General features: G+C 38.2%; 2 protein-coding genes across 3 annotated transcripts in view; both read right to left on the bottom strand.

The window, feature by feature from the left end:
• Positions 1 to 8,204, bottom strand: part of fam117bb (family with sequence similarity 117 member Bb) — a 48,716-nt gene extending 40,512 nt beyond the window's left edge. Inside the window, exon 1 of one of the 2 annotated variants that reach the window (XM_051905889.1) lies at positions 7,139 to 8,204. In XM_051905889.1, coding sequence (XP_051761849.1) covers positions 7,139 to 7,838 — 700 coding nt within the window. In that variant the 5' untranslated portion in view covers positions 7,839 to 8,204. The remainder of the gene's footprint in view (positions 1 to 7,138) is intronic. The other variant, XM_051905888.1, reaches the window with a different exon arrangement.
• Positions 8,205 to 8,603: 399 nt separating this feature from the next.
• bmpr2b (bone morphogenetic protein receptor, type II b (serine/threonine kinase)) overlaps positions 8,604 to 13,273 on the bottom strand; it is an 88,369-nt gene continuing 83,699 nt past the window's right edge. The window contains exon 13 of the mRNA XM_051904811.1: positions 8,604 to 11,895. Within this exon, the coding sequence (XP_051760771.1) occupies positions 11,603 to 11,895 (293 nt within the window). The 3' untranslated portion in view covers positions 8,604 to 11,602. The remainder of the gene's footprint in view (positions 11,896 to 13,273) is intronic.

Here is a 13,273-nt window from a genome sequence, read left to right as displayed (position 1 = left end):
CATAATTACATACGCATGCATGCATACATACAAACAAGCACGGTGCACAGAGGACAGACTATCACAGAGGGATGTTATCTCATCTCTGATTGGCTCATATGAGAGATGCTATGATGCACTACTGAGCACTGAATTCTCTTATCGTCTCTGTCTATGGCCAGTAGGTTCTTGTGTTGTGTCTATCCTGCATCTCATTCAGCAGACTTTGCACACACACACTGATAACACACACTGCTGCCCATGAGCCGCGTCCTTGGAAAATATGTGCTCTTGACTTTTGTCTCCTGAAGTGACTGAATGTGAATAGACTAAAACAATAATAACGTCACAGCAATTCATCAACAGTACCATGAATACGCCTCCAGTTCAGTCAGTACAGATCTCGCTCTCAGAAACATCTCTCAACCCACAGGATTATGATCCAAACACACCCTTGACCTTAAACACTTCATCTTCTAATAAATCAACAAACAAACCTTCTAAATCATATAAAAACTGTACAAAAGACCTACATTAGATTTGTTTGAATGAGCAAAACAGCTACTAAATCACATAAAAACAGTACAGACTTACATTTAATTAAATCATTTATAGTGCTTCGCTGCTTCTATTAGTAAATTATGAAATTACATTTAAAGCAGCAACCTAGCAACTGCTCAGAGCACCCTAGCAACCACCTAGAAACACAACTGTCATTTAAAACTCAACTACACTCTTCACACTTGTAGTTTGGTTCTCTTTGTTTTTCTGGTCCAGACCAAAAAAAGAAAACGATACATTTAGTTCTGGTTTGTGACGGAATTAAACGAACAACCTAAACAATGCTGTGTGCTGGGCTAAATGCACTCTTTGCATGTGCGAACCATGGACTGTACAAAAAGCTGGACAGCGTGTCTCTGCTTCCTTTCACTGTAGAAAAATTAAGACAGAATATGCCAGAAACAGTCGTTGCCGTTTAGGGTTGTTAAGTACTGACTTTAAAAAATACTGAAATTTAAAAAAAATGTGACAAGCATTTCCCCCTAGCATTTTGAGCGCTGTTGAGCTGATTCTTAAAACACCTCTGATTGGCCATTTTGTTCACACACTCAACAGATATGTCTGTGATTGGCTATAATGATCATTGCTTCAAAAACATGTTCACCAGCGTCTATCAGCGGATCCCTAATATGTCCGCTGAGAGATGGATATGCCGATAGACAACTGCTTTCAAATGCTCCCATGTGTATCTGTGTAAGCGAAGATTTCTATACAGCAAGTTTTTGAAGCGTTGATCATTATCATATCTGTCACAGACATATCTGTTGAGTGCGTGAACACAATGGCCAATCAGGGGTGATTAAGAATCCACTCAAAACACTAGGGGGACATGTGTATTGTCACACTTTTTAAATTTCAATAACGACTTGGTACCGAAGTCAGTACTTTTGACAACCCTATTGCCGATTAAAACGTTCCGCACCACAGGTCCTGAGGTGGAGCTGCAGCATCAAGGTCCCGCCCATACTTCTGCTCCTGCAGACTCAATTGCAAGCACAGCTGTCAATCATGATGTTACACCCTGTTTTAAAACTAAAACCAAACTTATTTGGAAAACAAACACTCAAAGATGCGTCTGCGTAATGAAAACTACTTAAAATGACAAACTATATTTGGAAAAAAATTATTTTGAAGTGTAATTGGATTTTTTTGTTTGGTTTGCGCCCCATTCGATTACATGGAGAGGGAGGGATTTAAGACCATTACTGCAGCCAGCCAGCAGAGGGCGATCGAAATGCTTTGACTTCACTTTTCAGGACTTGTGCGGCACACTTGGTGCATACATATGAAGGTATTTTTACCAGCTGAGAACTTGCAATGAACAATATAATAAAAAGAAAAAAGGAGTCAAACAAGCACCAAGAATTCCTCCGATACACGCACAAATGAAATACTGCTGCAAGGAGACAGCATTTCTGACACCTGTCCTGAACTGTAATGGGCAACAAAGCTCCTGTGATGAAAGGAACCAGATATGCTTTAGCATTCTGTTGTTTTTAGAGTTGCATCTTGTGACATCACATCCTGTTTTGGTTCGTTTAGATGTCAATGCGTTCATATATCAGTCAAACCGCACCAGTGTTTGTTCGGATGGCAGAGTTCACACTTATTCAAATAAACCGCAATAACGGAGCAATTGCGCCAGTGTTCGTTTTAATCCAGCCAAACCTGCCAGTTCTTAAAAAAAAAAAAAAATGTCTGTTTAAATGCTACAAGCATGTAGAATACAGTCCCTTGCAATCTCACATCTCACAATAAAGCCTGTATGGACCAGTGAAGGGATACTGATCTTTAAAAGACTCATTGTGTCTCTAAATGGACAAACCCAAGCAGAAGGAGAAGCCTGCAGCTGAAATAAAAGGGTGTAATAGTGACCTGACTCCTAATAGTGTTCTTTGTGAGGACAGAGATCAGCCTGGTCTCGCCCCAGCCTGCCTGTACCTTCCCTCTCTGTAAAGACTGGAAGTGTGCCCCGTTAAACCCCCAGCCAAGAGCAAAAGAACAATGTCCTTATGGAGATCATAAAAAGCATGAGCAAAGCTATTGAGAAACACATCAGCATATGTGAACTCAGTTGCAACGATGTGCTGCTTATGAGCGATGGTGTCATTTAATCCTGAGAACTATGAACTGAAATGTTGAGGAATGCATTCAAAGAAAACACTTTCACACCTGGATACTGTTGAAAGAACACAAGCAGGGATGGTGTGCACAGTTTGTCAGTGAAGTCAACTAGTTCTATTTTTTTTTTCTTATATAGCCTATCTTTTCGGAAGTTCCTCTTATACGGTCACTAGTCATACACATGAGGACAGATGTCTTTCGCCATTGCGTCTTGACTCAAATTGCTTTTTTGAAACATCCCGTGTTTAATTAAATGTGCATTACCCACATTTTTACATTTAGATCACAGTCATTTTGTAGTCATTGTACTATCATTAAAGGGTTAGTTCACCCAAAACTAATCAATTACTCGCCCTCATGTCGTTCCAAACCCATAAGACATTTGTTCATCTTTGAAACACAAATGAACATCGTAAAAGAAATCCATATGAATCAAGTGGTTTAGTCTTCTGAAGAGACACGATCACTTTATTTGATTTAATTTAACAGATTTAATTAAGTTATTTATTCACATATAAACGCTGATCAATGCACATACATGGAGCACATTAGAAATGGTAAATTGAAGCTTTAAAAGTACTTGCGTGATGCGCGAAAACAAATATCATTGGTTCTTGTGGAAGCTCAAACATACTTAAATGACACATGAGAACAAACCTCAATGGTTCTTGCAGAAGCTCAAATGTGCATGCGTAATGCACAAGAACAAATGTCATTGGTTGTGTGTCAAGCTCTTTTACTATGTCTTTATGAACTTTTTGAAGCAAAGTTTTGGTGGAATGGTTTTACCATGAAGAGACAGAAATATCTATGTTTCAAAGATGAACTAAAATCTTACGGGTTTGGAATGACATTAGTGTGAGTAAATGATGACAGAATTGAAATCTTTGGGTAAACAACTCCTTTAGAAACACTAAGAATTGAATAATAGTGCAAAATGTAATCTTTAGTAAATTTTAGTAAATTAATACTGATTTTTCATGCTGTACATTATATTGTTGTGATGCCTAAAAACATTCAGCATTTAAACATTTGATTTTTTGTTTTTATTTTCTCTTTCTTGTCTTATCATGCTTGAATGGTCAGATAGATGCACAATAATGTCAAAATGGGGTCGTGTGGAGTGTTCACATAAACAGTCAGTTATGTCTTAAATTAACGTACACAGTTAGGTGAAAACTGGATGTGTGTCGTTTAATTGGATCTGTGCATTTGGTTTTAAAAGGACAGCAGCATAATAAACTGCTGTCTTGTCTCATTAATGCTAATCAAACAAAAGACAAAGAGAAAAATCACTCACTGCTCTTGACAATCACTTTTTTATCCTAAATAAGAATCAGTTCATATTTGATTCATAACAGTGAAGACTGTGCAGTGTTTTAGTTATACGCTTGATTCAATTTCTGTAGTATTTCTTACTACATGTTAAATAAACCTACTGTAGCTGAAAAACAAAGTTTATTTAATTTGTATCTTTGCTCTTTTATATTTGTCCTACGGTTTGTAATTTGCTTTTTTGTTCTTATTTTTAATAAGAAAACTAAAATAAATAAAAATAGCTATATCTTATGGAAGCTTGTTTCCGCCACTGAATAAAAAATAAAAAAGGTAACAGTGACTTTTTATCTCAGAATTCTGACTTTTTTTCTCACAATTGAAAGTTTACAAAAGAAGTCAGAATTGCGGGATATAAAGTCAGAATTGTGAGATATAAACTTGCAATTCTGACTTCTTTTCCCTCACAGGATTGAGATACAAAAAAAGTCAGAATTGTGAGTTTATATCTCGGAATCACACATTTGAGACTTTATATCATGCATTTCTGACTTTATAACACACAATTTTGAGTTTATATCTCACAGTTACCCTTTTTATTTTTTATTCAGTGGCAGAAACAAGCTTCCATACTATTGAGATAAATATCGTTATCGTGAAATAAAATTTCTCATATGAAATAAGGTTTTGGTCATATTGCCCACCCCTATCGGCCATTTATCAATTATCTTCATTACATAAAAATCCTTATTGTCTACTGGTATTAGCCAAAAATGTTATGTGACCACATCCCTAATGCCAAGTGAACACCCCCTAAAATGCATCTAATCAGGGTCAGGTGAATCTGAGGCTTATCTAAGTCTGATTAATTCAACAAGTTGTTCAATCAAACCCAGTCAGTTTTGAAAATATATAGTTTCGCACATGACATTATGATCTTTCTGACTGACTTTTCCTAATTTTCTCCATTTCTGTTCCTCTCGTGTGCTTTGGCATTCATGGGATCTTAGGCAAGTCTGGTGATCTGGAAAATTACTGGACATACCAGAGCGGAGTGTTTTTAGTGGGATACAGTGAAAACAGGGAGGCATGGCTCAGGAGACTAAAAACAGTAATCACAAGGGCATTCCAACAGGCATATGAATCGCTGACCCAAAGTGAAATGTGGACCCAAGATCAATTTTCCTCTTGTTCAGACAGATCATGTCATTATTGGACTAAAAAAACAACACTGACACAGAAACATAACTAAGACGTACACTTGACCTCAGAGTCTGTTTGAGGAGGCTCCAAAAGAATCATGGGTAATTTACTAAAACAATGATGGCTGGGTCTTGGCCAAGACACAAAGGATGACACTCCCAACCCAACAACCACTCTCTTTGTGTCTTTAAGGCAGATAACCTCATGATCAGCTCTGGCTGCTTCTTCTCAACCAGAAGTTATTTCTGTATATAAGGCTGCAGCAGATTTGGTGTGGGCCTGCCCATAACTGAATTTAAGCAAGTAAAAAGCTAAAAATGATGTAGTTGTGTTCTCTTAAATCTCCTTTTTGAAGAAATCGCATTCCTCATTGCAATGCCAGTTCAAACTGTTACAGTAACGGAGATGCAGTGCAACACATGCTGGCAAACTGATCACAAAATAAACCAACGACTGGCCACCAAACATTTGCATTCTTACCAGTCAGCAACAGAGAAAAGCCTCTGGAGCAGCAGCCACCTCAAACCACAGCGGCCAGACTGACTCTCTCTCTCAGCACGGCCAGAGGCTATTTTATGAATGAGACATCTGAAATACTGCAGCAAACACCAAAGATTCCTATTACCTGCTATAATGCTTAACATAGTTACCTATACATTAGTTAGAATGCAAATAGTCTGATGTTGTGAAGCTCTTTCGTATGTACTATAGGCTGCATACAGTCAAAGGTTTGGAGACACCCATCCATTATTATTGCTACTTCTACAATTCTAGAATAAAGTCATAAAAACTATGAAATCATGGAAAACATATAGATGGGAATCAAAATACCTCCAAACCTCTTTCATATTTTAGCTTATTCAAAGAAGCCACTATTTACCTCGATTCTACCAGCTTTCATAAGGTGCATCCTGGGATGCTTTGTGAAGTTCCTATGTATGCTGGACACTTGTTGACTGCTTTGACCTCATTATCCGGTCCAACTCATCCATTTAAAGGTGCAACACTGACACCATTTTCAACAAAACTAAACCATTAGTTCATGAAAAACAAAACTAGTTGACTGGGCTATACCTTTGCCCATAATGTTCGTTAATGGCATCTAAATTGAAGTTAATATAAAGTGTTACATCTACCATTTAGAGGTCTTATGTTATCATATACATTCTATATCGGTTCTCTCAAACAGGGGCCCCGGGCCAACTAGGGGGCCTTAGAAATCTTCACAGGGTGCCACAGGATGAATTAAGTTAAAGTATTGAATATACTTGTATATTTTAATATGAATATAATGAATATAATAATATAAATGAATTATTAAAGATGATTTTTTGTTTAATTTGTATGCATTAAAACATAAATAATTTTTTATATAAACATTTAATTATGTTATTAAAGATGAATTTAATTATTTTTTATTTATTTGTTATTAAAATACAGATTAATTTAATTATAAATATTAAATTAATTATGAAGAATGAATTAATTTATTTGTGTATTAAAATAATCTAACTAAAATGCTACAATATATATATATATATATATATATATATATATATATATATATATATATATATATATATATATATCTTGAAACGTCTAGAACCACAAAATTTTAAATTGTGGTTGTTTAAAATTTGTGAGTTTAAAAAATAGTTTCTAGTTTGAAAATAAGCAGGTTTGACATAATTACAGCAGAAATGCAGAAAAAATATTTAGCCTATGGGAACCCCCTGTTCTATATGATATGACATGAAACTGAATGTTTGAGTAATATTGCATCTTGAATGACACAATGAGTGACATTATTAGGTGAATTACCATGCCAACCACTCTACTGTGAAACCGTTAAAACGTCTCCTGAAAGCAGATGTAAAACCCACAGACCACATGGACTATGTGTGTTTACGGTTACCACAGTGAAGTGAAATAAACATCTGGCCCATCAGGTCTGGCTTCAGATAAAATCAAGTGCTCTTCTAGATTGTAGATTTACCTGTGAAGACAGGTGAGCTGGGACTGAGCCTCTCTGGAGACAGTCTGTCATGTTCAGGGGTCTGAAGGTGTTTGGCCCTGTGACCGCAAGACCACAACGACGAGGATGAAGACGGAGAGGATGATAAATTAGAGGTAAGGGCTGAAGTGTCCGAGTTGCAGCTGATCTGCTGGGAGGGAGAGCAGCACTGGGGGCTCACGTGCACACCTGTGTAAGGTGATGACGAGGATGCCACAGGCACCTGCGCGTGGGACGCTCTGGGGTTTGACGCGTGCACAGCGATAATGGGGCTAGTTCTTGATGAAGATGAAGATGATGATGAAGAAGATGAGGAGGAGGAGGAGGAGGAGGGAGCGGAGGAGACTGCTGTGGCCGTGATGAACTGTGAACACGTTGCAGAGGAAGTGGACGTGGCTGCAGAAACGTTAGAGGCACTGGAGGAAAGGGATCGCGTGGGGCTCCGGCTGTGGGTTCCGCTGCTGTGGCATTTACCGTTACCGGTGGAGAGGACCGTCCGTGTCTGTAGAGGGTGCTGTGTCTGCGTTTTCAGCTGGAAGGGAACCGTGGCTTTCATGGGCAGCAGGCGACCCAGTAAACTCACTCCAGCGGCGCTGATCCCCGGGGATCCGCTCGGGCTTCCCGCGGTCACTCCGCTGCAGTTAGACGTCGGAGATCCGTTTTTGCGAACTCTTTGAGACATTTTGTTCGCTGGGAAATCACACAAAACTCAACATAAACACTTTAAACGTACGTTTAAGGCTGTCTGGGGTGGTTAATGCTCTTTGGTACCCTTGTCACTCCATGTGATGTCTGCTCTCTGCTCCCTGACTGGCGAAACTGCGCCGTTTCGCGAGCTCAAGTAAACTGAGAGAGATTCAGAGCCACGCACCGTGAACTCGATCCAGCGCTCTGCCTCCTCGACTCTGATTGGCTGTTCGCTCTCCCCTCTCAACTTCTGATTGGCTAGGAAGTGGATTCTTTAATTCCGTAAAGTTCAATATAATACAGGCAGTCAGTATTATTTATGAGGAAAAGTTTTTACCATTTACCATTTTTTATTCAGGAATAAAACTCAAGCTTTCACTCACTGTTTTGAACCTGTTGTCGTTGTTTTGTTTTTAAAAGGCTGCATTTCATCCTTTTTGAGTAGTAAATCACATGTGCTCACTTAGCTGAAAAAAACAAATAATAATAGGCTACCATTTTATGTATTTGTGTGTGTTTATACATCATCTAAAACACACGATCGTCGCATGCGTGCACACAGCCAAGTAAAACTTTAATCTGAATGCTTTGCACTGTTATCTGAATGGAAACTTGTGTGAGGAGGACATGATTCTGTGGTTGCCTTTACCACCCTCATGTGGCCACTTAATAAATTAAACTTCAGTGTGGTTTTTAAATGATCCCAGAAATCTTACATTTTCTACCAGGTAAGTGGAAAAAATAACAAGAAACCGTCATATACAGGTTTTCATTAATATAATCTTTAATCAACTGAGTAACGCAGGGGTTGTACAGCAAGCTTTATTTTCTAAATGGCATTTTAAAACATCTTCTGAATAGACTAAAAGCATGAGTTATCATTTGTTCTTTTTCTCAAAGTGCTTACTTTACAAGCTGTAATAGAAAACATGTCAGTGGCTTTTTTGAACATCCGTCTATGCAGGGGCCAAACGAAAACTTCAATATGAACTCAAAAGTAAAAAAGAAAAACAGCAGCTTGTCAACAGACCCTTCATTCATTCACTCATACACACCCCAATATACAGCTGATACTCCAAGTTTGTGTTTTATGAGGACACATTGTTAGCCATTTTCGTGTTTGGTTTTGTAACGAGTTCCAATCGCTGTAGGATTGAGTTACTGATTCATTTAAACTTTAAAGAGTTTGGTTAAAACACTCCTGCAACCTGACTGAATTATAAACGTCAGACTTCTCAAGGCCTGCTTCAAATATAAACAAGGCATTTATGCATGTTTTGTAGAGTATTATCTGTAAATGATTCGGTATTCATCAGCATGCTGTAAAACTGGACAATGGCTCTGGTGTAAACATCTTGCATTATTAACAAGTAGCAGATGGACAGTCCTTCAGAACAAACTACACTTCAAATGACTCAGCTCAGCATGTTTTAACCACAACACTTTGGTCTAAAAGCATAAACGTTTGTTCATTTTTATTCAAATCAGAATTGGAGGTTTGTTTTTATGGCATTTATTATGCTATCATTCCTCATTTCCGTTCTGGTTGACTCCAGCATTCACACTGGCGTATCTAACTGAGAACAGTCTGACATTACTGTGTTTATCTTCAGATAAATCTCACAGTGATTTAGCGTTGTTCTTGGTCCCAAAGCAACAGATGAAGAGTCTGTATATGTGCATACAAATGCACTGTGTATTTACACTACAGAGATTAGCCTATATTACAAACATATACAAAAGTCAGACTGAAGCACTGATTCGTTTAGAAAGAGGGCGTTAGAATTGAACCTCCACTGCATAGCCTTATTTACAGACAGAAAAAACCAGTGGAGGGGAAAAAATCAGATGACTTTTTGAAAGTTCCCCACTCTGAAGTGGTCAAAGTCCAAAGATAATGCTGGCTTGTGCCAAATCTTGGTTAATCCTCGCACTCATTATAGAAAATGCATACAGCACAGTAAGCGCTTTCTGATTAAATGCATACTATCTTCATTTCTTGGCAAGCAGGGCCTTGCTGTATGAGGGAATTTTCCTCATCACCATGTAATAATTTAAATGGCTCGTGTCCACAGTTTTCCACAAAAGGCAACAAAATATGAGGCCCATGTCATGGCTGGTAAAAACATCAACTGCTCTTAAAATGATGATTAGATGATTTCAAAAGTAGGATGTGACACTTAAACTTGACCATTCTGAAAGTGTCAATCATGATTGACTTGAAAAAGAAAGGCAAAACCACATGTGTTTTCAATGTATTTGATTGAAAGTATCATTCAAATAAGATAATTTTACATGATTATAAACAACTTACTGATTCAGTTTCATGAGAATAATAAACCCAGAGCGTGGGTACTACATAAATTAAACACTTAAAAAAATAAAGAAGAAAAAAAAATAACTTCAGAAATAGCTAAAATGGATAAAATCATGATTTCTTATTGTACACTGTCATGTCACTTGAGCTTATCTTTAACAGAAGCTAAAACCGAACTAAAGTAGCTAGCTGTGAGCTTCAGTCTGTACATACTGTATATATTTTGTTCATGGCGTATGTATGTGTGTGTTCGCTTTCTGAAGCACGCAGAGCATCGTCCACCGTCCTGGCAGCAACAGGAAGTTGAAAGTCTCATTTGACTGATGTGATCTGAGGAGCTCCGTTAAGCAGAAATAGACCCATACATACACATTTACATACACTCTGACAGAGGTAAAACTGCACTGAGCGTGTGCAGAGAGGGACTTGATTATTCAGTGTTTTCAGAGAGCATGATTTCCAGCAGAAAGTCCAGGTTGATGCCTGACTTGTAGTGTAACAGAAAAAACTACTGTCCTCCTTGAAGCTTGTGAGAAGTTGTCCATTGAGAACTTCCAGTACTTGAATCAAAACACCCCAAGATTTTCTGTTTACTTCCCTTTTCAAGAATGATGGGATTGGTGAAAAGGTGTGGGATTGTCATTTGTACGATGTTTCTCAAATGCAGTCGGGGTGGCCGAATGGACACAGGATTGCCACTGCTAAGCACAGAGCTTCTAAATATTGAACTAAAGACAAGAAAGAAACAAATGCGGCAAAAACATGGCAAAATTAAATTGTCTTATGGAGCACCTCAAAGCTAAAGTCTATTGCACATTTCAAAATATGATAAAAAAAAAAAAAAAAGAGTACATAGAAACATACAACAAATATAAAACATATGAATGTACTGTGGATTAAAATGTATTAAAGATGCAGTCAACCCTGTCTTAAAGACCACTGCCTTTTTTCATCTCAAATGAGATTTTTTTTTTTTTTTTTTTTTTTTAGATGGACATGATTTCAATTTCATCCAATCTACCATGATTGTTAAATCAACAAATTGTCGTTTACATTTTTCAGTTTTAAGACCAGCCTGGTCGGAGGATCTGTGATTAAGATTACTTACAAAAAAAGTGCAACAAATGATAGAACAACCATAAAAACAATCATACTTAATTGAAAATGAAACAACAAAAACAAATGGAAGCATTTTATGCCAATGTTGCTGCATAGCTGGGTTCGGTTTAAAGCGATTTCTTCAAAACAAGTCGGAGAAGTTCGACAACGTTAAGTGCTTGCCAAATTACATCCCGTCAAGAGTCTGCTTTACAAAAACATTTTTTGTATTTCTTTCCGTCATCAACTGGATTAGTTCTTGGAGCACGATAGCATAGACAAACCCCTCTTGTGTTCAAAGTCTGATCTGGGCTCTTCCTCAGAGGAAAAGCAGAGATGTGAGTTCACAGGCAGGTCATATCTGGTGGGTCGGAGGTTAGAGTGGCGGTCGCGGTTCCGCCGCTGACCAGGAACACAGCGATGCTGGATTTTGATTGGCCAGAACTTGGGTGGCCACCTCCAGTCACTGCCATCCCCGTCTGCTGGCTGTGCCCATTATTGTTGACCTCTCCATCCAGGGTTTCTGTAGAGACAACCCAAGTGGAAGGACGCCATCTTTTCAAAGAATAAGGTGTCTTCACACGCTTCTTTATCTTCTCAGCTGATCCAGCTTTTCCCTCTTGTGACACGGCCTCATCTGAAAGAGAAAAGAGTCAGATTTTAATAAACATCCTTGATTACAGTCCTACACAACAATAAAAAAAACACTTGTGTGTTTTGCAATATGTCAATCGGGAATACTAGCAGAACTGCTCCAAACATCCCGCCCAGTGAAGCACCAGAGAGTAGTATTTCAGCACACTCAAATTTGTGGTTGACCTTTCCCACACTAACTCTCTCAGTGTGCGCTCGAGTCTGAATCATCGGGTTCGAGCGGTTCACGTCTCTGTTCCGAGTCCGCATGCGGAATGTAAACACGTGAGCAGCATGACTCCTTGTTTTTTTCATCTTCCTGTTTAGCGTCTGATTCAGGGGCTCCGATTAACAGTAACAGACGCGTCATCGCATTCACATCTGTCTGTTAACATCGCTCTTTATCATCGCTGCCAACCGAGGCCGAACATTTTCTGGATTCTTATCAATTCAGTGGAATTTCCTTCCTTTTCCACATCTAAACACTCCATCACAAAGAGCAGGAGAGCGGGACAGAGAGCACGACTAGCCACTCATCCCGTTTTCTACGAAACGTTTAGCTTATGAGGAGGTGTGCTCTTAATTATCTGGGCAAAGCAGGATATAGTGAGCTCAGATGGGAAAAGAGCCTGGCGTCCTCTTTTGGGTGGTTATTGTTTGCAGACAGGCTGACACGCACACCGACTCCTCCACCCTGCTCCTGGGGACGGCATTCATCAGTGATGGCCAGAATCTGTCTCCAAACTCATAATAACACAGGTCAACTGATACAAACATACCAATGGTGATTTATTTAAGACTGCACTGGAAATACAGCTTTTCCTAATATAACATTTTTTATCCCTTGATACGACAATGAAAATTTGCTTTAATCTACATGAACTACACATGAATGCATAGAGCGCCACTGAAGTGGGAACATACTGTATACTACTGTTCAAAAGTTTGGGGTCAGTAAAATTGTTTTGCTTTTTGAAAGACATTAAATTGTTTATTTAGAAAGGATCACAAGGGCACTATTTGAAAAAATGTACGTCCTTTTTAATGCATTAAGGCTATGCGCTAACAATGTAGGCCTACTAGAAAAAAGTTCATGCAGTTTTTAAAATTAAGGGAACAAACCTGCTAAATTAATACATGTAAATGTACACTACTGTTTAAAAGATTAGGATAAGTAGTACATTTATAATTTTACAAAAGGTTTCTATTTGAATAAAGGCTGTTCTTTTGTACTTTCTATTGAACTGTTTTCAACATTGCCAATAAGAAATGCTTCTTAGCAAATCAGCATATTAGAATGATTTCTGAAAGATCATGTGACACATGATGCTGAAAATTTAGCTTTGCCATTACAGGAATAAATTACATTTTAAAATATATAT

This window comes from Ctenopharyngodon idella, chromosome 9 (genome assembly GCF_019924925.1).
Source record: "Ctenopharyngodon idella isolate HZGC_01 chromosome 9, HZGC01, whole genome shotgun sequence".
NCBI lineage: Eukaryota > Metazoa > Chordata > Actinopteri > Cypriniformes > Xenocyprididae > Ctenopharyngodon > Ctenopharyngodon idella.
The sequence above is the reverse complement of the archived record's forward strand: the minus strand, read 5'-3'. Positions and strand labels throughout refer to the sequence as shown.